This window comes from Pelodiscus sinensis, chromosome 9 (genome assembly GCF_049634645.1).
Source record: "Pelodiscus sinensis isolate JC-2024 chromosome 9, ASM4963464v1, whole genome shotgun sequence".
Taxonomy (NCBI): Eukaryota; Metazoa; Chordata; order Testudines; family Trionychidae; genus Pelodiscus; species Pelodiscus sinensis.
Window position 1 is genome coordinate 1587495 of NC_134719.1, and position 23588 is coordinate 1611082.

Consider the following 23588-nt stretch of genomic DNA (forward strand, 5'->3'; position numbering starts at 1 on the left):
GGGGCTGCGAGGGCCTTGGCACCAGTAGGCACCAGGCTTCTGCCCGCCACACACTCCGCAGTCAGGGCAGCCAGAGGACACTCCCCATTTTCACCCGGCCCGGAGAGGTGTTGCCGTGGTCAGGGCCCCCTGCAGTAACACGCAGGTCCCAGGCACAGGCTCCCAGATCTCCGGCCTGAGCCAGGGCATCCACATGGCAATTGTGCGGCCCAGCAGCTGACCGGGGCCAGCACCGCCGTGAAGCGGGACTTTTATTGCCGTGTAGACGCCCCCCCCCCCCCACACACACACATTCAATCAAACACCAGAAGATCGACCGCTGCAGCATCAACCCTCCGGTCAGTCCAGACAAGCCCTAGGACCCTCAGCATGCGGGCGAGCCACCCAGGGAGAGAATTCTCTGCAGTAACTCGGGGTCCTCCCCACCCATTGGCTGCCCGTAGTCACAGAACAGCAGCGTCATTATCTTCTGCTTCAGCGTATCCAGGTGGGAAGTTGGGGGGTGTTAGCCCCCTCTACTGCCCTTGCGAGGCTGTGCAGGGCATCGCTCCCTCGGCTGGTTAGACACCTTCCCCTCTTTTCAAGCCTAAACAGATTGCTACCCAGTTTAGATCCCTAGGGACAAGACCTGAGCCAATCTGATGCGCCGGGCAGATAATGTAACTGTCACTGGGCAGATCTGAACCTGGGACCTTCGTGTAGGAGCCGCTACAGCTGGAGCAATAAAGCCGGCTGACTCTCAGGTGAGGCTGTAGAGCTCCCTTGTTCGTACCACGCGCTGTAAGTGGTCTGCGTGCCCCTCCATAGGACAGTGACCACACGAGGCGAGGGGGTTACTCCTGCTCCAGGGGAGCCGTGGAGGAAGTGGGTCTCTCCGAGGGGCCTGGAGGAGAAAAGAGACGAGGGCTGGGCAGGCAGAGAGTCGGAGGAGCCCAGCCCAGGAAGCAGCAGGAAAGACAGCGGCAGTGATGGACAGGGAGCCAACGCGGGAGCACACGCAGAGGCAGGGCTGGGCAGCCCAGCAGCGTGCACCGTGGCAGACTTGCACCGGGCAGGCGGCACTGGGGGCTGTGGGTATGTGCCGCACGGCGGCAGGCAGAGACTCGGACACGGATGGGTTCGGACAGCTCCATCCAGGGGGAGGAAGGAGCTCGTTTCACGGCTGGTGTGTCTGAATACCTTCGCTGCGGCAGGGGATCGGCTGCCAACTGGGCCGGAGCAGGAAATGCTCTGCCTCCATCTCGCAGGGCTCGTGCGCCTCTGCTGGGTCAATTCATCCCGTGCGACGGGGAAGGCTCTGGTGTCCGCTCGCACGGGGCCCCTCGTGCCAGGGTGCGGGGCAGCACGCTGGCTGCAGGGGATTGTGGGATACTGGCTGGCATCACAGGGAGTTCTGGGTCAATGGCTCCACATTTCTCCTGATCCGTCCCATCGTTCGTACACCAGGGCACAGCGATCAGCAGCGTCTGAGGACGTTGTCGACGTGGGGCCAATGACCCTGTGCGCTTGGGCAGGGATCCCCGGGTGGGTGAACCAACAGAGGGAGCTGGGTTGCTGCCCTTGGTGCCACGGGGCTTCGCGGCCTGGCCCACAGCCACAGTCCGGGGGCTCCTGGTTGTCGTGCCAACCGAGGCCTGTGGAAGGTGGAAAGCCCCGTTCCAGGACTAGCCCTGCAGAAATCCATTCCCCAGCCAGGCCCAGTGCCGTTAAGGACAAAGCCAAATGCTCTGGTGTCCCCGTGGGCGTGGGGGCCGTGGAACAAGGGGAGGGAGGCTGAGAAATGTTTCAAAGGGCAGGAGGGGAACCAAGGGCTGAGGGCAGGCGGCTCCTCAGACCAGGAAACCCAGGGCCTCAGCCCATCCCACAGGGCAGCTGTGGGGTGTGGACAGTCCAGGGAAGTGGTGTCTGTTCGGGCTCCCTGCACAGGCCACGGGACCCGCTCTGAAGCAGGGAGAGAGGAAGCCCGTGGCGGATGGGGAGACGGGGCTGAGAAGCCACAAGGGTGAACTGTCGCCCTCCTGCCAAGATGGCAGCGGGCAAGGAGACTAGACAGTTCTGTGCCCTGCAGAGCCTTGGCCGGCTGGGCTTTCTGTCACGACCAGCACCGAGGCGAGAGGAGCAGGTGTCTGGAACACGCGGGCCCAGGGCCCGTCGGACACGACATGGCAGGAGTTATGTGTGGAGCAGGCGGGGCAGAGAGGCTGATGTGCCAGGTGAACTCCCAGCCGGGGCTGGCACACCCAGTCCCAGCTGCCGCGTAAGGTCCTGGTCTGTGAACCCGGCCCTCTGCCGGGGGCGTCAGACCCACTCACGGGAGCAGCTGGCGCCCAGCCTCAATGGGCTTCTCCAAACCCTAAAGCCCAGGGGGTCTGGCTGGCCCTGGCTGGCACTGGGCGTCGGAGTTCAGATTTGGAATTCGAAGGGCCCCTGGAGAAGTGGAGCATCGGCCTGAACGCACTAGAGACGAGCGCCCCACCTGCGTGTGTGGGGGCAGCCCGCCCCCCAGGCTTCCATCCCGGACTGGGGGCTCAGGCGAAAGCTGTGCCCGGGCGCCGTGGAAACCAGGCGGGCCCAGTTCACACTAGAGACCTTTATTTGTAGGGTTGTTCTGCGCGACCGCTCTTTACACACACACCGGCCCCACGCCCTCCCCTCAGCGACAGCCTGGGCAGCAGCAGCAAGGCGGGGGGACCAGACAGGGGCCCTGGGTTACAGGACCCGCCCCCCCAGCACTTTCCCGCAGCCCCTCGCCCCCCGGCACAGGCCGGCTCTGACTCCCGCTCCCCCGACCCGCTTTTCTGCGCAGCGTCGGCCTGTGGTGACCGGGAGGCCGGTTTGCGCCACGGGCTTCATTGAGCGCAGGCAGGCGGGATCGGTGGAGGGCAGGGTCCGAATCAGCCCCGGGCCGGGCAGCCGCGGCGCCTCCATGTGGGGGGGTCTTCTCTTCAGACAGTAGAGGGATGGGCGTGGAGAGGAGGGGCTGGGAGCGGGGGCCTCGTGGGGCCGTGTCTCGCGCCAAAGGGGCTCGGGCGGCATTTGCAGCGGCACTTTCAAAGGGGCTTCCTTGGGACGGGGCAGCGCCACACCATGGGCCACCTCTGGGGGGCGCTGCGCAGGGGGGCTGTGCATGGGAGGTGCCTGGGAGACAGAGACCCATGCTGGTGAACGAGACCAGCCACCCTGCTATGGGGAACATGTGCCGAGCCCTCCGGTTGTCCCCTTTATGGCACCTCCCCTTCCTCTTCCTCCTGGCGCGGGGGCACCTCAGGCTGCTGCCCCTGGTGACGGGCCTGGCGACGGTCTCGGTGGTGGCTGTGGGCAGAGGTGGTGGTCCACGGATGGCTGTGGATACCGGCTCCGTGGTCGTGCGGGCGATGGGCGACGCTGTCATGAGAAGACAGCGTCTCTTCCACCTCGGGAAGCTGCGTGACATTTTTATGTGGCTCTGCCGTGCTGTTTGCCTGGGAAGGTCATATCAGGGCGGGTGTGTTACACAGACAGACATGCGTGTACTCTGCACTGGAATGACTTGGCATGGAGTTCTTGTCACCACCGCCCCCTACTGGATACAGTCAGTCAGAGTGGTATCATATGCCCTATACTGTCAACAGGGAGTGGAGAGTCTCTGATGGGGACTAAATTAGCTCTTACCACGCCAGAGATAGATCTTGGAGTCATTGTGGCTAGCTCTCTGAAAACCTCTGCTCAGCATGCAGCGGCGGTCAAAAAAGCCAACAGAACGTTGAAAACTATTAGGAAAGGCCTAGATAATAAGACAGCAAATATCTTAATGCCATTATGTAAATCCATGGCATGGAATACTGTGTGAAGTTCTGGTGACTCCATCTTAAAAAAAGAATTGGAAAAAGTGCAGAGAAGGGGCACAAAAGGAGGCAAGATATAGAGGAGCTTCCATATGAGGAGAGATTAAAAAAAGTTGGGATGGTTGAATTTAGAAAAGAAATGACTAATTTTGACTAATTATTAATAGGCAGCAGGTTTAAAGCAAATGAAAGGAAGTATTTCTTCCCACAGCACAGTCAACCTGTGGAACTCCTTGCCAGAGGATTTGGTGAAGACTTTAACAGGGTTCAAAAAAGAACTAGATACATTCATGTAGATTAGGTCCATCAACGGCTATTAGCCAGGATGGGCCCGGACACAGCCCTGTGCTCTGCGTGTCCCTCGTCTCTGACTGCCGGATGCTGTGAGTGGATGATGGGATGAGTCACCTGAAAACTGCCCTGTCCTGTTCATTCTCTCTGAAGCCTCAGGCGCCAGCCTGAAGACAGGACACTGGGCTAGATGGACCATTGGTCTGACCCAATACGGCCGGTCTTATGTCCTTCTCATAAACCCTATACTGCCAACCAAGAGTGGAGAGTTTCATCTACTGCATTAGCCAGTGCCTGTGCTATCTTCCTGCTGCTGCCCTGAGGTCTCTGGGGTGCAGCATAGCGACCATGGTTCGGGATGGGGCAGATGAGGCCTCCAACCCGCCTGCCCCGGGAGTGGTTCCTTACCTCCTGGGTGCTGTTGGAGTAGAAGGAGCAGTTGCCGCAGAAGTCCTTGGCGTGAGTGACGCGCACGGCCGACTCGACGTAGCGTAAGTGCAGGAAGCTGTAGGGCAGAGGGATGTGGAAAGCCAGCCGGCCGCACCTGCAGAGCGAAGTCTGGGGATGAGCTACGGAGGCTGGCGGCCCAGGGTGAGCCTCGTGGCTCAGAAAGACGCACAGGGCAGAAACTCAGCTTGGCTCTTATTCCTACAGGCCTTTCCCTACATCTCCTGCCCCCCTCTCCCCCCCGCTCCAAACCACACTGGGAAATTCACACCTCTCTCCGCAGGTTGCAAAGGAGAGCAGCCTCGGCATCCCTGCGTACAGATGGGGAAACTGAGGCACAAAGCGAGAGAAGTGACTCACCCAAGGTCAGCCCAGCCAGCAGACCAGTGGCAGGGCTGGGAATAGAACCTGTGGCCGTGCAGGCTGGGGTCACAGGTGGGGTGTGGTGGGGGGGCTGGGTGGAAGGAACGGAGGGAGGAGAGGGAGTGTTGCTAACACCTCTTCTGAAGCACGCAAGGGCCCCCCACCACTGAGCTAGAGGACTGCCAAGCCCTTTGGGGTACAAGGGCAGCTGGGGCAATGTTCCTTCTAATATTTTCCCTCCATGTGCAGAATAAGGTGTGTTCTGCGCACCAGGGCATTCCCAGATGTGCACCACCAGTAGGAGGCTGCGGGGGCTCTGCTACTCAGTGGGCCGCCCAGGCGCTCAGCTGGCAGGGAGCACTGCGCTGGGGGCTGCGGACCTGGCCCCCCCTCGGCGACTCAGGGAAAGGTCTGACGGGAGGAGAAGCACAGGCCGGCTCCAGAGACCCGTGGGGACTGGCAGCTCCAGGGCGCATCGGGGACATCGCAAAGATGTGGCACGGGGGAGCCCCCCCAAATCCTCTCCCCAAGGCTTGCGACCTTCGAAGGCTGAATCCTTCCCTCTGTTTTCCGGGCAGCTGCCAGCCCCTCCAGCGGCCTTGCAGCATAGCCCAGGGCAGGCTGCTGACTCTGCTGTGTGATTAGCACCCCCCCGCTGCCCCGCCGGCCCCTCCACTGGCCAGAGTCCACGGGGCAGGCGATAGCGGCAAGCTGGGACAACGCGGCGGCCGCGGGAGCAGGTTGCACAACCCACAGCCCCGTGGCCCAGCTGGGCAGGGGAGCAGCCGGGAAAAGGAGGCCCTTGCGGGGAGAGGGACGGGCACAGACACAGGGGAGGGCCAATAACGAGCCCCTCCCCCCGGGCGTTCGCCGTGGAGGGCGCGGCCGGCTCCGGCCTGGTTTCTCAGAAACAGGGCAAGCAGCCGGGGCTGGTGCCCACGGGCGGGTTCGACCCCCGGCCAGCGGGTACGTGGCCATGTCGGCGCAGCGGCTGTCGCGTGAGCAGCGGGATAAGACATCACCCCCGCTTGGCCTTGCTCTAGTTCTGTCCAGCATCCCGGCGCACTTCCCTGGCACCAGCTAACCGCCCGTCCCCCGCAGCGAGGGGGGGCTGAGGGGCAGAGCGGTGAACTCACCGGCACTCAGCACGCGAGCGGCGAAGCTGCAAACCGAACCCCGGAATCCTGGCTCCCAGGCCAATAACCACTAGGCCACACTCCCCTCTGCCCGTCAGGAATAGAGCCCAGGAATCCTGACGGCTCCTTCCCTGTGGGTGTCCCTGTGCTACATTCTCCTCCCAGCCCGGCTCTCGCCCTGGCTGGTTGGAGGGTTTAGCCAGGTCCCTGGAGCGCCCTGGCAGGATGTGCTCTGTACAGCTCTGCCTTGCTCAGGACCTGGGATAAGCCCTCGAGGGGGTGGGGCCCTGAGGAGGGGCGGCCGGGTCCTAGGCGCTCACCGGTCATAGATGAGGAAGTCATCTTTATCCCCGTCCAGGATCTGCCAGACGTCCGGCTCCAGGAGCTCCTGCTGGTAAACGGGGACGCCCTTCGGGGCCTGGCGCTTCAGCTGCCAGTACATGGCCCTGGAGAGCGCCGCCTTCTCGTTCACGATCATGTAGCTGATGTCTGTCAGCCCGTCCCGGGACAGCTTCGCCCGCAAGCCACCGAGGCTGGGGGGGGATGAGGGTGAGGCACAGGGCCACGGGGTCTGCCTCTTGCTAATGCTCTGTGGCACAACCCCCCCCCCGCCCCACCTGGCACCTCCAGCACATGCACCAGAGAGGAAGGACATGGCATTGCCCCGCATTGCTGCCCCAGGGAACGAAAGGGGTCCCTGGGCCTCCCCATAGCGTCTGCCAGCAAAGGGGTCAGGTATAATTCGCGCTGTTTGCTCCCACTCCCCTGGGGCCGGGCTAGCTCCGTCTCCTGCCCTCCCGGCGCCTCTGTGCAGTGCTCGGCCCCGCCCCGGCTCACCTGTGGGCTTGCTTCAGGCAGAACTGTCAGCTGGCTTTCAGCAGCGCCACCACCGTCACCCGCCCCAGCTCCCTTTTCATCGGGGCCGTCCCGTTGATCGCCCACTGTGGAGCCGGCTGGCAGATCCGGGTCTTGTTCTCGGCCACGTCCTCCGGCGTGGCCACCACCAGCCCCAGCAGGGTGGCCATGGCTAGGGCAGCAAGCCCCATCCTCGCCGGCCCGCTCCCAAGCCTGGGGAGCAAGAGGCGTGTTAGAGATGGGGGGGCGTCGCTCTTGCACAAGCAGAAGGGCCGCAGCTGAGACACATGCAGCCGTGTTTCCCCCAGCAGAGCTCCAGGGTAGCTCAGACACGCACTCTGAAATGCAGCCACCTCTGGGGTGGAACACAGCCCCTGTGATCCACAGCAGTGCCCCTCAGCAGAAGGGGAGAATTCCACAGCCAGAGGAAAGAGAAGAGTCTAATTCCCCGTCGGCTTGGCCCCCTCAGGCAAACACTCCTCCTCTTAGGGACTGCTGGGGAATCTCTACATTAATTCTCAGCCAAAATACAGCCTCTCCAGCAGCACAACACCCTCTCAAGCCAGGCCAGGGCATTGAAGTCAACACCAACTCCACAGAGAGGCCCTTGCTGTATCAGCCCTCTTTGGGCTGATAGTCCCAGTCGCTTGTAACCCAGCTGATGTCAGTGAGGTGTAATCTATCTTTAAAGGACCCTGATGTTTTAAAAAATATATTAGCAAGTTACTTGACTATATAAAATCCACTGGCAGGGAGTCCCACAAGTTAACGTGCAGGTATCATAAAGAAACACTCTGGCTACCAGCCACGGAAAAACTTGCCAGCCGTCTACACTGGCCGCTTGAATTTGCGCAAGAACACTGACGATCTCATATAAGATTGTCAGTGTTCTTGCACAAACACTATGCTGCTCCCGTTCAGGAAAAAGCCCTCTTGCGCAAATGTATTTTGAGCTAAAAACTGTTTTGCGCAAAAAAGCCCCGATGGCGAAAATGGCGATCGGGGCTTTCTTGCGCAAAACCGCGTCTAGATCGGCACGGACGCTTTTCCGCAAGAAGTGCTTTTGCGCAAAAGCGTCCTGCCAATCTAGATGCTCTTTTCCGGAAATGCTTTTAATGGAAAAACTTCTCCGTTAAAAGCATTTGTGGAAAATCATGCCAGTCTAGATGCAGCCAATCTGTTCTCTGGGGATCCTGCCAGAGACCTAGAGATCCACAGATAATCAACCCCTTTCTTCCCTCACCCCATACACAGTTGTTCAGGGGTGGAGAGAAAGTTTCCATTTCCAAACAAAACCCAATTGACCCAGGGCCAGGCTCCCTGCTCGCACTGTCGATGTTGTTGTGAAGGCTCAGCTGAGCCCATTGGCACAAACGCGCCGCCATTGTCTATTATAGTGGCAAGACTGTCCCTGTGTGCACCAGCTAAAAGCACGAGGTGGTTTTGGCAACGTTTGCCTGGCAGCACAGAGCTGCTTTGACTTTCAGGGGCGCAATGCAAACGGGAGGCTGTCCAATGCACTGCTTGAATGCAGGGCAGTGTTCGAATGGCTCGCCCATGGCAACAGGACTCTTGGCTTCTAGTCCAATCTCCAGAAGGCGAGTGCGGTCTAGTGGTTAGATCAGGGACCTTGACATCAGGATTCCTGGAGTTTGCTCCAAATCCTGCCAGTGACTTGTTATGTGACCTTGGGTAGATCTCTTGGCTTACCTGTTGTCACGTTAGGGTGCCAATGACAGGCCGTCGTGCCTCAGTTTCCCACCTGTGAAATGGAAGCAAATGAACGAATGCCAGTAATGCCGTGGAAAGTCACAGCACGCAGGAAGCGCAAGGTACACAAAGCCGTTCCGAGCAAACTGTCCTTCCCGGCCCCTGGGACGCCAGCCCAGAGCGGACAGGCTCGTCCCAAGGCCTTTAACCCAGTAATGACCATTTCCCGCACACAGCTCCTCCCGAGCGTGCGCCCGGCCCCTGGTGTGTAAAGCTGCCCCGTCATCCTCCCCGTCAGCCCTTCATGCCAGTGAATGTGGGCAGCTACTGTTAGCGGACTGAGTCGGCTGCGATTTCACGCAGCCAGCCGGCCACAACCGGGAGCACCAGTCCCCAGACACAGGTGCATCCGCAGCACATTATTGTCTGACAGTTACTAGAAGTGTGTGTGTGTGTGGTGGTGTGTGGTGTTGTGGTGTATGTGTTGTGGGTGGGTGTGTTGTGGTGTATGTGTTGTGGGTGGGTGTTGTGGTATATGTGTATGTGTGGTGTGTGTGTTGTGTATACATGTGTGTGTTTTGTGGGTGCATGTGGGTAAATGTGTTGTGTGCGTGTGGTGTGTGTGCCCTGAGTATGCATGTGTGTTTTGTGTGGGTGCATGCGTTGTGTGAGTGTTGTGTGTGCTGGGCATACGCGTGTGTTGTGCGTGTTTGTGTATGGGTAAATGTGTTGTGCGGGTGTGGTGTGTGCTGTGTGTGTGCATATGTTGGTCCATGTGCTGTGTGTGTTTTGTGTATGTGTGCGTTGTTTTGTGTGTGTGCTGCTGCACTGTGCAAACACACTGAATGCAGAGCCCGTTAGTCACCCCAGCCTCGGCTGATGTGACCCCCCCCGACACTGGCATGAGACCAGAGACTACTTGTCCGAACGTCCCTTTTGTACCAATTCTCTGCTGGCCTCGCGATGCCCCAAACCCTTCCCCGGCCCCACGGCCCCCCAGCCACGGCCTGTCCCGCGCCGCCCCTGCCTCATCCCAGCAGAACTCAGTGCACCTCCCGGAGCAGGCCCCCCACCCCCGCGTCCTCAGAGCTGCCTGGCCCCTCAGCCCCCCGCACGGAAACAGACCAGATACTCTGCCTTCTGGCCGCAGTCCGGTGCCGCAGTGGCCGGGGCTCACCCTGCGCTCTCCTCCCCGCTGCCCCAGCCCCGGCCTCCTTTTATCTCCTCCCCGGCTCCGCCCAGGAGAGAGGCAGGGGGCTGGGGCTGGCTGCAGAGCCGCCCCACCCCGAAGGGAGCCGCAAGCCAGGCAGGGCCTTTACTGGTGCCAGCTACCAGCCCCCTCCATGTTCACTCCAGGGTCCCTCCCAGGCGCCCCCAGCAGCTGGGCCTGGCAGTCAGAGCCAGCTCCTCTGGCATAGAGCCCCTCCCAGCTGCGCAGCTGGGAAAAAACAAAATCCCGCTTTAAAGGCTGCTAATTAAATACCCCCGGGCTGAGAGGGGACCAGCTGGCCCGTCCGGGGGTAGGGGTGTCCCGGGTAACACACAAGACAGCCCAACGCATCAGCGGGACACCACCTCCCCCTTAAACAGCTGCTGTGGTTCGCTCAGCGGTGGTGGGGGACAGGATCCCTGGATGCAGCTTGTACCGGGCTCGGCTCTCGCCCAGGCTGGGGAAAAAAAGGTCTGTTGGCACTTTGCTGGGCGTGGCTGGCATGGTCTGCCTGGCCAGGCTGCACGACAGGGATCTCTGCCCTCAGGCCCGGTGCAGGAAAACTGGAGCGCTGCTAAGGCGTGGGCGCTGGTTTGGCCCAGCCCTGCTCAGACACACGCCTGCCCGCTGGGGAAGACGCTACTAGCAGGGAGGAGACCAGCTGGCTAGGAGAAGCCCCGGCCCAGTGACAGGGCCGTCCGTAGGTTCGACGGGGCCCTCCGCAGTGCTGTTGAACGGGTGCCCCTGTACCCGATGGCAGCGGGGAGAGGGGGAAGACGATTTTGTAGAGGTGTGATTTTATAACCTCCCGCAACACGCTAATGAACTATTTTAAAGCAAATGCTAAACTAAGGTCCTGTCGGCTTAACACCAGGGCTGCGCAACTTTGGAAGCCCCGGGGGCCACAGTGATACTCCCAGCCCATGCCAAGGGCCTCAACTTAAGTGTGGTTGCATAGACATGCAAATATATATGCAAATATATGCAAATAGCTTCTTTCACATGGATGGGCATGAATACAAAACTGAAGGCAAGACTACACAACACGCAGGCCCCAGTTCAGTCAGTCCTGCAGAGGAAGCAGCGCCACAGAACAGGGACAGGAAGAGGACGACATTAAGACCCACATTTTCAGGTGCCCCACACCACTGTATTCTGTGCATGGGGAAGGACGGCACTGCCTAGGGACCAGGTAGGCTGAAGGCCTGGGGGGGGGACTCAGGCCTGGCAACACGACTCACAGCACAGTTCTGAGGTCTGTTTCCCCATCTGCACCAGAAGGATCTAAAAGTGCCCCCCCGGGAGCCTCGCTCTTCCCCTATTCCGGTAGGGAAACTGAGGCAGGGGGGCTGTGAGCTGTCCCACGAGCCGTGGCCCAGAGAGAGGATTAGAACGTGGATCTGCTGCTGCCCTTACTAGCCCCATGACCAGCCGCCTTCCTTAGGCAGCCTGACTTAAACCCGGCCCTGGTGCTCCTCCCCGGCGGGGGAATTCAGCGAGGGAGCGCCCCGGGGCCACCGAACGATGGCGGCGCATGGGACGAGAGGGGGAAGCTGCCGCCTGGCCGCTGGGAAAGGGAAGCACACGGTGACCTCTCAGCAAATATTTGAGCAGCTTATTGCAGGGGGCTCTGCAAAACCACCGGGAGCGGGGGAAGGGCCCGGCTGCAAAGGCAAACAGAGCCTGGGCAAGGGGCAGGGGTCCAAGGCGAGGGGCGGGGAGGGGGGTGTTACGGATCAGAGCTCAGCGCCATTGGGGACATGCTGAGCGCAGGCGGGGGGGGGGGGGGAGCTTCCTCTGTGACGAAACCCGGCCTGGGCTCAAGCCAATGTTTGTTACTTTTATAACTGCCACGGCAAAGCCAGAGGCGCGGGGGCTCTGAGGGGCCAGGCCTGGGGGTGTCGGGGCTCTGAGGGGTGTCAGGGCTCTGAGGGGTGTTGAGGCTCTGAGGGGCCAGGCCCGGGGGTGTCGGGGCTCTGAGGGGCCAGGCCCGGGGGCGCGGGGGCTCTGAGGGGTGTCGGGGCTCTGAGGGGCCGGCCCAGGGGGTGTCGGGGCTCTGAGGGGCCAGGCCCGGGGGTGTCAGGGCTCTGAGGGGTGTTGGGGCTCTGAGGGGCCGGCCCAGGGGGTGTCGGGGCTCTGAGGGGTGTTGGGGCTCTGAGGGGCCGGCCCAGGGGGTGTCGGGGCTCTGAGGGGCCAGGCCCGGGGGTGTCGGGGCTCTGAGGGGTGTTGAGGCTCTGAGGGGCCAGGCCCGGGGGTGTCAGGGCTCTGAGGGGTGTTGAGGCTCTGAGGGGCCAGGCCCGGGGGTGTCGGGGCTCTGAGGGGTGTCGGGGCTCTGAGGGGCCAGGCCCGGGGGTGTCGGGGCTCTGAGGGGTGTCAGGGCTCTGAGGGGCCAGGCCCGGGGGTGTCGGGGCTCTGAGGGGTGTCGGGGCTCTGAGGGGCCAGGCCCGGGGGTGTCGGGGCTCTGAGGGGTATTGGGGCTCTGAGGGGCCAGGCCCGGGGGTGTCGGGGCTCTGAGGGGTATTGGGGCTCTGAGGGGCCCGGCCCAAGGGGTGTCGGGGCTCTGAGGGGTGTTGGGGCTCTGAGGGGCCAGGTGCGGGGGCTCTGAGGGGCCAGGCCCGGGGGTGTCGGGGCTCTGAGGGGCCTGGCCCGGGGGTGCCGGGGCTCTGAGGGGCCAGGCCCGGGGGTGTTGGGGCTCTGAGGGGCCCGGCCCAGGCGTGCAGGTTCCCCCCCACACACACACCAGCAGCACAGCATGACCAGGGGTAGCCAGCTAGCTCCAGCCAGGGCCTCAGCAGGGCTGGCGCCCTCTCAATAAAGCCGCTCACCCCTCCCTATGGTACCTGCTGCCCTTACAACAAGCTCCCCTGGCCCCACCTCATGGGGGGCGCAAGCCCTCGGCTCTCTGCTTCCAGCCCTGAGCAGCCCAGACAGCCACCCTACCCCAGGGGAGTAGAACAGCACATCCATGGCTCCCTGGACCATCCATTCCAACCCCTTTGCCACTCCACAGTGCCGCTGCCACCACGGGGACGGCAGAGCTTGGGCTCTCCAAGCCACCCACCCTGCGGGCGAAAGGGGAATCTCCCTGACTGGGTAGCAGTGTGGGGTCTATAGCACACAGCCGAGCAGTCCCCTCTCGGGTCTGCGATCCCCCGTCCCCGGCTCACACCTAGTCTCTGGCTCCCCCGCTCCGGCTCTCCAGCCTCGCGCCCAGCCCTCGCACGGGGGCACCCCAGTGTGTTACCACCCCGAAACCCAGCTGGTCTGGGACAACCCCCAGGCCACAGGGCTGCAAGGGTCCTGCGGGGTCCCCGCGTCCTGGCTGGCCCAGGCGGCTCCCAGACTGCGCTCCAGGCTCCCGGGAGAACGAGTTGGCCTTGTTTCCTTCCCAGCTCCCCTCCCCCCCCCAGCCAGCACCCCGCACCCTGAGCCCTTTAAGGTGGGGCCTGAGCCATCTCCTTGCAGGGGGGGGCTCCGCCTCCCGCCCCAGCGCGGTTTCCTGCCTGTCCCCCCCCACCCTGTGCAGCAGAGTGGCGCTTTCCCTGGCATTTCCTCTCCGCCTGCAGAGCCTGGCCACGTGGGGCCGGTGTCTGGGCAGAGCCATTTCCGAGCAGGTGAGCAATCAGCAGGGGGGGGCGCTGGCGGCTGGGTGGTCGGGCACAGCTGCTCTCTGCAGGGGCAGCTGGGAGGGGCAGGGTCCAGCACTGAGAGCTGGGGGTGGGGGAGGGAAGCAGCAGGGAAGAGGCACAGTGGGGAGGACGAATCAGTTTCCTTTATGGATTGATGGTGTCACTTGTGCGGGGCCGGACGCCCCAGGAGGCGGGTTTTCAGCGGGTGGGCTGTGTGACCCCGGTCACCCTGAGGCTGGGGGAGGCAAGACCTCCCCCCCCCCAGCTCCACCTCTTCCACGCCCACCGGAGCCCAGCCCCGTCCCCCCTGGCCTCTGCTGGCTCCTGCCCCTTGCCCCCTGCCTGCCCCAAGGTAGCACCCTCAGACTCCCCCAGCCTCCAGAGAGCCAGCGGGCTTGGCCCAGGGAGGATGGGACTGTACCCCCCCTGCAGCCCTGACCAGCAAGCCCCCCCATTCCCTGCGACCCCCAGCACGGGATGGCCCCAGAGCCAGAGGAGAGGTGGCCCCAGGCCCCTGGCGCTGCAGCAGCAGGCTGGGGGAGAGGGCTTGGGCCAGGGGTGGGCAGTACCAGAGCAGCTGTTCACCAGGGTTAACCCCTGGTGGGCCACCGCACCTATACTTACCTGCATAGCTGCAGGTACGGGGATCACAGCGCTGTTCCCAGCCAATGGGAGCTGTGGGAAGCGGCGCAGACCGGGACATCGCCCCCCACGGCTGCCATTGGCCAGGAACAGCGATCCGTGGCCAATGGGAGCTGCGCTCACCCGTACCTGTGGAGGCGCGGGTAAATGCAGCGGTGGCGGCCCACCATGGGCTAACCTTAGTGAACCAGATCTGGCCCGGGGGCCTGTATTTGCCCACCCCTGGCCTGGGGCACCGGGCAGGGCCGGGCGAGGCAGTTTGGACAGGCAGTCCCTTCCCCGGCCTGAGATACCCAGCGCCCATGCCTGGTTGCCTTGCGGACTGGGCCAAAGGGGCTGCCCTACTTCCGGGGGTCTGCACATGAAAAACGGTAGAAGCCCACTACCGAGGCGAGCTGCCAGTCTAAGCAGGAGACCCCGGAAAGAGCAGCCGGGAAAAGGGTGGGATTTGTATTGTGGCTGCTCCTGGAGGCTACACCGGAAAGGCTCAGGGGTGTCTGCTAGGCCCTACTCTAATACAAATGAATAAAACTTCCCATCTAGGCTGGGCAGGTTACTACTAGTGTAAATGTCAGAGGATGAGGGATTCGGCCTCTGGCTCGCTGATGTGGCTGGCTAGTGCTGCTCTCTGCTGGACGGAAGCCGAACTGCTCCACTGTGAGTCACGGGCCCCGCATGGCTAACACGTAGGGCGGTCTCAGAGGGGTAGCCGTGTTGGCCTGTAACTTAAAAAACATAAAACACGTGGTCATGTAGCATCTTAGGGTACGTCCACACAGCAGGGCTCAAGTCGAATTAAGCTACGCAACTTCAGCTATGTCAATTGCGCAGCTTAAGTCGAAGTAGCTTCCTTTGGCGCTGCCTACACAGCAGGAAGGCGAAGGAAAAGCACTCTTCCTTCGACGTCTCTTACTCCTCGTGAAATGAGGGTGACAGGAGGTGGAGCGAGAAGTCCTCCAGCCCGACATTATTTCAAAATAAAGGCTTGTCGGGTAGACGCGCACTGTGTTATTTCAAAATCACGTCAGTGATTCTGAAATACCGCTGCTGTGTGGACGTACCCTTAGAGACTAACACAAATGCTTTTCAGGCCGTGGCTCTTGGACCCTGGGGGTTCACAGACTGTGTCTCAGATTTCCAAAGGGGGCTGCACCTGCATTTGAAATCAGTCCTTGGGGCCAGGGTCCCCTCTAAGATTTTCCATCCACGAGCGGAGTGAGTTTTGCCTTATGCACCAATACTGAGGTCGTGTGCGCTTGTTCGGACGTGTGCCTCCATTGCAAAACAGCCCTTTTGCAGTCATAAAGAATAAAAAGAGCAGTTAAATCAGACCGTTCACCCACACATCCTTATTATTATAGCTGACGCTATAATGTGTCAATGTGCCGTATTTGCCCCGCAGTCTCCTTATTGACCACCCCTGCGCTAAGCGACTTGTCACCAAACGCAACTTGGAAGGCCTGACGGTCATTCTGAAGGAAACGGGTGCTTCCCAACAAAAAAGGCTGCAAATAATGAATTGCGATGGCTGCAGCAGGTACAAGAACAATCCCATTTAAATTGTTTAACTATCGGTGTTTTTTGTGTGTGACGGTACTGCTCAATACGCTGTACCGGCACCTCCAGTCAGAGCTCAACAACTTTTCCCCTGGAGCGAAAGCACTGTTCACTGTAAAAAATTTAGTTCAGATGAGATAACTGAAACACGGAAGGAAAAAATGGAACTAAACTGCTAAAATACAGCAGTTATCAAAGCCCAGGCCAAAAGAGCTCTCAGCTGGAAACCCCCCGCTACCTTGGTCAAAGCTTAACTATACAAATGAATAGCAATTTAGAAATGCAAGCAACTTAAACGAGCCATTTGTTCATAACTTGCAATTTACACACATGCCCCCCCAAAGCTCTTTAAAGGCTAAAATAATTTAAAAAACAGAAAAGTTCAAAACTTCAGCTAGTAAAAGGTAAGCCAAGAAAGTTTAAAATATTTAGTCTCTCATAACAAACATAGCAAGGGGCCTCAATTTTCAAACAACACTTTAAAAATTAGATATATAAAAATAAATCAGTTTTTTAAAAATGCCACTAAAAATCCATTCAAATATGTTTATTCAAGGTTGCCAAATGGACAGCTGCTCTTCATCTGGCAGCGAGCATCTAGTGACAGCTGTCACTTTGTTAGCTAACTCTTCCAGTGCTCTGATGCTCTCACAAAGTTTAACTTTTTTTTTTACATTAAGTGATTAATATTAAACATAAAATAAATGAAAATAAAAAATGAAACCCAAAATAAACACCCTAAATCCCTTTGTCAATAATAAACTAAAACAATAAAAATTATCATTATAATCAACTTTTAAAAATAACTATAGGTATTCCCAGGGCTTGACAATTACGGTAATCTACTCGCCCGTGGCAAGTAGATTTTAGCCCGGCATGGCACTGCCATGCGATCAGCGCATGTGCAGCATGGTCTGCGCATGTGCAGCGTGCCAAACTGCACGGCTGGCGAGCGGGTTCGCTGCCACTTGCCAAGCCCTGGGTATTCCTATAAAATACAAAAAATAATAAGAATATAAGAACGGCCACACTAGGTCAGACCAAAGGTCCATCCAGCCCAGTAGCCTGTCTGCCCACAGTGGCCAACGCCAGGTGCCCCAGAGGGAGTGAACTGAACAAGTAATGATCAAGCCATCTCTCTCCTGCCACCCATCTCCACACTCTGACACACAGAGGCTGGGGACACCATTCCTCACCCAGCCTGGCTAATAGCCATTAATGGACTTAAGTAGATAAATTCATGGAGGTTCCCTTTTAAACCCTGTTACAGTCCTAGCCTTCACAACCTCCTCAGGCAAGGAGTTCCACAGGTTGACTAGTAATACTTCTTGCTCAAAATCTTTAAAAAGCTGAAAAAAGGCCACCAGCTGAGTGGTTTAAAACAAAAACCAACCCCCCCCCCTACAATCAGTATAAAATAAAGCCCAACTATGAAACTCCTATTCAAAATAGGGATGTGAATGGTTAACGTCACCTTTACTGGGTGACACTTACCGCTTATGGTTGGGCTTCTCCAGCTCTGTGGGGCCTGGAGCTCCAGCCCTGGGGAAGGGCTGAAGCTAGGGCCAAGGCCGTGTGGCGGCCGTCCTGCTGCACCTGGGGCAGGGCAGCTGCCCACCATGCAGCCCCGTCCGGAGCAGCTGTGCAGCCACTGTGTGGCTCCTCTGAGGTGGGTGGGCCTCAAATTCTTGGTGTGCGCCTGCGCAGGCGCACCCCTTAGGAAACCTGCCTAGGGCCGTACAGATTTCTCACCGCGTTGGTGCAGGACAGAGCCGTGTGCATTCCCGTAACAGCTGCAAGCCCCCAAACACTCCTGCCAGCACATGGCAGCCCCTTCCCTGCGGTGCAACGCCCCCCACGCTCGGCAAACTTCGGCCTTGTCCCCACCACACACTTGAGTCCACCTGTGTTAAGTCTGGGCCCAGCCACGGCAGTAATTACTGGGTTTGCCACGTCCACACGGCGCTCCCTCCGCCGGTGGTGCGCGTCTTCACCAACAGTGCTTGCAATGGGAGGTGGGGCAGGGGGACTGATAGCCGGGGCAGAGACTCTGGGTGGAACCGACAGCCCCGACCAGCAGGGCTCACAGCTGTGAGGCTGTGTGGTGCCGACAGGCGACGTTCACGACAGCGTCTACCCGGCGCTGCATCCCCCTAACAACATCGACCTCAGCGCTGCGCCTGCGTGGCGGTGGCGCTAGTAGGTTGGTGCAGTGAGCGACTTACACTGAGGGCAGCCTTCTCCTCACCGACGCTGAAGTGCAGGCGAGGGCCTCGGCTCCCTGTGATCTCAACACCGGCTGCTTCTGTGCAGCAGGCAAGACATCAGCTTCCCCTCATTGACTGGTGTTGCAGGTGGCCTGAAAAGTATTGAGGGGTGATTCTGTTCCCAGCAGGGGGCGGCAGAGAGCACTGGGCCATACAGCGCAATGCAGACTGATTCTGTTCCCAGCAGGGGGCGGTGGAGAGCACTGGGCCATACAGCGCAATGCAGACTGATTCTGTTCCCAGCAGGGGGCGGCAGAGAGCACCGGGCCATACAGCGCAATGCAGACTGATTCTGTTCCCAGCAGGGGGCGGCAGAGAGCACCGGGCCATACAGCGCAATGCAGACTGATTCTGTTCCCAGCAGGGGGCGGTAGAGAGCACTGGGCCATACAGCGCAATGCAGACTGATTCTGTCCCAGCAGGGGGCGGTAGAGAGCACTGGGCCATACAGCGCAATGCAGACTGATTCTGTCTCAGCAGGGGGCGGTAGAGAGCACTGGGCCATACAGCGCAATGCAGACTGATTCTGTTCCCAGCAGGGGGCGGTGGAGAGCACTGGGCCATACAGCGCAATGCAGACTGATTCTGTCCCAGCAGGGGGCGGTAGAGAGCACTGGGCCATACAGCGCAATGCAGACTGATTCTGTCCCAGCAGGGGGCGGTAGAGAGCACTGGGCCATACAGCGCAATGCAGACTGATTCTGTCTCAGCAGGGGGCGGTAGAGAGCACTGGGCCATACAGCGCAATGCAGACTGATTCTGTTCCCAGCAGGGGGCGGTGGAGAGCACTGGGCCATACAGCGCAATGCAGACTGATTCTGTCCCAGCAGGGGGCGGTAGAGAGCACTGGGCCATACAGCGCAATGCAGACTGATTCTGTCTCAGCAGGGGGCGGTAGAGAGCACTGGGCCATACAGCGCAATGCAGACTGATTCTGTCCCAGCAGGGGGCGGTAGAGAGCACCGGGCCATACAGCGCAATGCAGACTGATTCTGTCCCAGCAGGGGGCGGTGGAGAGCACCGGGCCATACAGCGCAATGCAGACTGATTCTGTCCCAGCAGGGGGCGGTAGAGAGCACTGGGCCATACAGCGCAATGCAGACTGATTCTGTTCCCAGCAGGGGGCGGCAGAGAGCCCAGGGCCATACAGCACAATGCAGACTGATTCTGTCCCAGCAGGGGGTGATAGAGAGCCCGGGGCCCCTTCTCTCCTTCCTGGCTGCGGGGATGTATGCTTTAGTTTCTCTCCCTTTTGCAGAGCTCACCTGGTCTGACCCTGCCACGCCATGGCTACCTCTCTGAGCCGGCTGTCCCACATTGCCTTCCATGTCCCCACTGGGACCACCTTGGTCAGTGACCTGGTGGGTAAGTTCCGCTTTCACCTGTTTGCGGCGCGGGTGACGGCGCGGGCCCGGCAGCTGGTTTTCCGCAAAGGAGCCGCCGTCTTCCTCGTCAATGAGAGGCTGGGGGAGGCCCCCTCCGACTCCGTCTGGCCCACTCTGGCTCAGCAGCCCACGCTGGGCCACGCCGCAGGGGATTTCTTCTATGACGTGGCCCCCTCGTGCGCCGTGAGCACAGCCTCCAACGTGTGCTTTGAGGTGCAGGACGTGCACGGTGTCTCCCGACACCTCCAGGAACAGGGCTGCCCCCTGGCGGTCCCACCCACCCACGTGACGGACGACGGCGGCTCCGTCACCTACTGCGTGGTGAGATCCATTGTGGGGAACGTCAGCCACACTCTGCTGGATCGCTCCCGCTACCGGGGGGCCTTTCTGCCTGGCTTCTGTGCCACGGGGGATGTGCCCGAGGAGCCACAGGACCCGGCCGAGATCACACACTTCGACCACGTCACCTACGCCTGCTCGCGGGGCAGCACCCGGGCTGTGCTGGACTGGTACCAGCGCTGCTTTGGCTTCCAGCGCTTCATGGTGAACCGGCAGGAGGACGCAGCCGAGGGCTACCGGATCAGCGGGCGCGGCGTGGGGCTGCGGCTGACGGCCATGCGGTACCGCAAGGGCAGCGAGGCCGTGCCGTCCGACGACTGCAAGTTCGTCCTGGCCGAGTCCCTGCCGGGGCAAGGGAAGAACCAGGTGGACACCTTCCTGGAGCAGCACGGTGGAGCCGGGATCCAGCACGTCGGGCTCTACGCCGCCGACGTGGTCTCCACGGCTCGGGCCCTGGCGGAGGCCGGCGTGCGGTTCGTCGAGCCCCCCCGGGCCTACTACTGCGAGGCGGGCAAAGAGCGGGAGATCCGGGAGGCTGGGCAGGACCCCCGGCTCCTGTCCCAGCACGGCATCTTGCTGGACGCCGAGCTGGCTGGGGAAGGGGAGGGAGGCGTCAGAGGCTCCAGCCCCGGCCAGAGGAGCTACTTGATGCAAATCTTCACCAAGCCCATCTTCCCGGAGGAGACCTTCTTCCTGGAGCTGATTGAGCGTCGGGGGGCCGCAGGCTTCGGGGAGGGCAACATCCGGGCCCTGTGGCGGTCTGTGCAGGCCTATCTGGGCCAGCAGTAGAGACCCCCCCCAGGCCTGCTGGGGGCCGTGAGCGAGGGTGGCTGGCTGCCCATGGCTCCAGCATGCTCCATCTCCCCCCACGGGGCAGGGAGGTGGCAGAGCCAGACCAGCTGTTCGGTTAGAGGGGGAGGTTGGGAGCTACTAAACCCCCCAGGCTCTGGGACGTGCTGTCTGCCCTGGCGGGATTCAGGGGGAAGTTCAGTTCTTCCGACTCCAGAGACAAACCCAGGCCCACCCCCAGCCCTGCTCCGCCAACCCTCAGCCCCCAAGCGCTCTCCCACGCTGGCTAATGCTGGGCTCCCGCTCCCATGTCCCCGGGCCAGGAGCTGGGGTTACGGCCCACATTCATCCAGCTCCTTCGGACCCCAGCAGCTTAGGTTTAGGGATCGTGAGCCCAGCACCCCCGGTGCCCACCCTGGGGTGGAGCATGGCAACAAGAGCCACATGGCTGGGCGGGCAGCAGAGTCTATGGCAGGGGTGGGCAATGATTTTTGCCCAGGGGCCACTTAAAAAATGTTTGAAGTAGGCGGGGCCTAAACGGAAAGGGGCAGGGCTACCCCACCCCCAGACCATGATTGATCTGGGGCGGGGGAAGACCCTTTGCCCCCCCTTCCCACTAGCCCCCCCCTCCCAATCAGGGCCTGGGGGCGGGGGAGCGTGAGAAGCCTCCTCCCACCCTGCCAGGAGCACGGGGCACTTTGTAGCGTCGCAGGCTTCTCAGAGGGAACATCATGCAGCTCCCCCGCCCCCAGGCCCTGATCGGCCGCGAGGTGGGGGAGCGCCAAGCCTCCTCCGCTCTCCCCTGCCCTGATCGGCCGCGAGGTGGGGGAGCGCCAAGCCTCCTCCGCTCTCCCCTGCCCTGATTGGCTGTGAGGTGGGGGAGTGCCAAGCCTCCTCCGCTCTCCCCTGCCCTGATTGGCTGTGAGGTGGGGGAGTGCCACGCCGCCTCGCTCTCCCCTGCCCTGATTGGCCGCGAGGTGGGGGAGTGCCACGCCTCCTCCGCTCTCCCCTGCCCTGATTGGCCGCGAGGTGGGGGAGTGCCAAGCCTCCTCCGCTCTCCCCTGCCCTGATTGGCTGTGAGGTGGGGGAGTGCCAAGCCTCCTCCGCTCTCCCCTGCCCTGATTGGCTGTGAGGTGGGGGAGTGCCACGCCGCCTCGCTCTCCCCTGCCCTGATTGGCCGCGAGGTGGGGGAGTGCCACGCCTCCTCCGCTCTCCCCTGCCCTGATTGGCCGCGAGGTGGGGGAGTGCCAAGCCTCCTCCGCTCTCCCCTGCCCTGATTGGCCGCGAGGTGGGGGAGTGCCAAGCCTCCTCTGCTCTCCCCTGCCCTGATTGGCTGTGAGGTGGGGGAGTGCCACGCCGCCTCGCTCTCCCTTGCCCTGATTGGCCGCGAGGTGGGGGAGTGCCAAGCCTCCTCTGCTCTCCCCTGCCCTGATTGGCTGTGAGGTGGGGGAGCGCCACGCCTCCTCCGCTCTCCCCTGCCCTGATTGGCTGTGAGGTGGGGGAGCGCCAAGCCTCCTCCGCTCTCCCCTGCCCTGATTGGCTGTGAGGTGGGGGAGTGCCAAGCCTCCTCCGCTCTCCCCTGCCCTGATTGGCTGTGAGGTGGGGGAGCGCCAAGCCTCCTCCGCTCTCCCCTGCCCTGATTGGCTGTGAGGTGGGGGAGTGCCAAGCCTCCTCCGCTCTCCCCTGCCCTGATTGGCTGTGAGGTGGGGGAGCGCCAAGGCTCCTCCGCTGTCCCCTGCCCTGATTGGCTGTGAGGTGGGGGAGCGCCAAGGCTCCTCCGCTGTCCCCTGCCCTGATTGGCTGTGAGGTGGGGGAGTGCCAAGCTTCCTCCGCTCTCCCCTGCCCTGATTGGCTGTGAGGTGGGGGAGTGCCAAGCTTCCTCCGCTCTCCCCTGCCCTGATTGGCTGTGAGGTGGGGGAGTGCTAAGCCTCCTCGCTCTCCCCTGCCCCCAAGCCCTGATTGGCTGTGAGGTGGGGGAGTGCCACGCCGCCTCGCTCTCCCCTGCCCTGATTGGCTGTGAGGTGGGGGAGTGCCAAGCCTCCTCCGCTGTCCCCTGCCCTGATTGGCTGTGAGGTGGGGGAGTGCCAAACCTCCTCCGCTCTCCCCTGCCCTGATTGGCTGTGAGGTGGGGGAGTGCCAAACCTCCTCGCTCTCCCCTCCACCCTGCGAGCAGCGTGTGGCACTTCAAAGCTCCATGTGCTCCTTCGGGTGCCCTAATTGGCCTGGGGGCAGGGGAGCAGCAGGGCCTCCGTGGGCTGGATCCGGCCCGTGGAGGCCCTTTGGCCCGCCCCTGGTCTATGGGAATGGCCGGGGAGTCCCTGGGAGCGGCTAGCCCGGCCAGTCTTGGAACGGGCTCTGCATTTAGCTCAGGGCTCTTCACGCCCCTAACCCATTGGCTGGGCCGCAGGCCTTCTTCTGGCGGGGGGCCGGCTGCCGGAGAGCCCTTGTCCTGCCTGCTCCACCCTCTCCCCTCCCCTCTGGGCAGCAGGACAGCTCCCCCTCCCCAAATCACAGCACCAGTGAGGCGGCTTCCCAAGGGGCCCTGCCGGGCTTTAGCTGGCAGGGCCCAAACGGCCAGGCCCAGCCCCGGGGTGAAGTGAGCGTGGCGCCCTCGGGGGGTCAGCGCGTGCCCACCGGCACCTCCCAGCCCCCCTCACGCCCGCCCTCGCCCAGGGGCCGGTCCCACGTTCCTGTTAGGGGTTTTCAGTCCGATGGACACAGGACTCCCCCCTCGCTCAGCCCCCCTCTCACACTCCTGCGGCTCTTAGGGGCAAGCGGCGGGTGGGTCACTGGAAACGACTAATTAAACGGAGAACAGATTTTCCCGGTTCAGTGTCCTCTTGCGGGCAGCGGGGGAGGGGCGTGGCGGTGTCATTGACTTGATCACGTCCACGCAGAGCCAGGTCTGGGTTACCAGGCAGCTCAGCCCCAGAGCAGAGCCCTGCGTGGGATGCTGGCTGGCGTGGGGCAGGGCAGCCCGTCTGCCCCCATGGGTGTCAGTTTTTGCTGCTCTGGTCGATCCCAGGTAGCCAGGCCGCCCGCCCGGGCATGGAGCCGCAGGGTGATGACGGTCTTTAGGAAAAGGCGGCTCCTGTCCTGTTCCCCAAGGGCCCAGCTGCCACGTTTTCTGCACTTGCCTCTCCT

At 61.5% G+C, this 23588-nt stretch overlaps 2 protein-coding genes across 5 annotated transcripts; one reads left to right on the forward strand and one right to left on the reverse strand.

The window, feature by feature from the left end:
• Positions 1–2575: 2575 nt before the first annotated feature.
• Positions 2576–9861, reverse strand: LOC102452367 (selenoprotein Pb-like). 4 transcript variants are annotated; one of them, XM_075935858.1, is made up of 7 exons: positions 9752–9861; positions 8627–8678; positions 6899–7129; positions 6382–6594; positions 4524–4659; positions 3652–3763; positions 3456–3559 (listed from the first exon to the last, which is right to left on the reverse strand). In XM_075935858.1, exons 3-7 carry the CDS (start codon positions 7105–7107, stop codon positions 3471–3473), a joined length of 759 nt encoding a protein of 252 aa, XP_075791973.1. In that variant the 5' UTR covers positions 7108–7129; positions 8627–8678; positions 9752–9861; the 3' UTR covers positions 3456–3470. The 4 variants fall into 4 exon arrangements, with proteins under 4 accessions (XP_014426080.2, XP_006117375.3, XP_075791973.1 ...); XM_075935857.1 differs by having other exon boundaries at positions 3456–3562; XM_014570594.3 differs by lacking the exon at positions 3652–3763 and having other exon boundaries at positions 2576–3461; positions 9764–9858.
• Positions 9862–13301: 3440 nt separating this feature from the next.
• HPDL (4-hydroxyphenylpyruvate dioxygenase like) lies at positions 13302–23586 on the forward strand. The gene is made up of 2 exons (XM_075935867.1): positions 13302–13450; positions 19190–23586. The coding sequence occupies exon 2, from the start codon at positions 19218–19220 to the stop codon at positions 20442–20444; it is 1227 nt and encodes a 408-aa protein (XP_075791982.1). The 5' UTR covers positions 13302–13450; positions 19190–19217; the 3' UTR covers positions 20445–23586.
• The last annotated feature ends 2 nt before the right edge of the window (positions 23587–23588 follow it).

What these genes read in the sequence shown, in the direction of transcription:
- HPDL (XM_075935867.1), top strand. Translation starts at nt 19,218, where the DNA reads ATGGCTACCTCTCTGAGCCGGCTGTCCCACATTGCCTTCCATGTCCCC.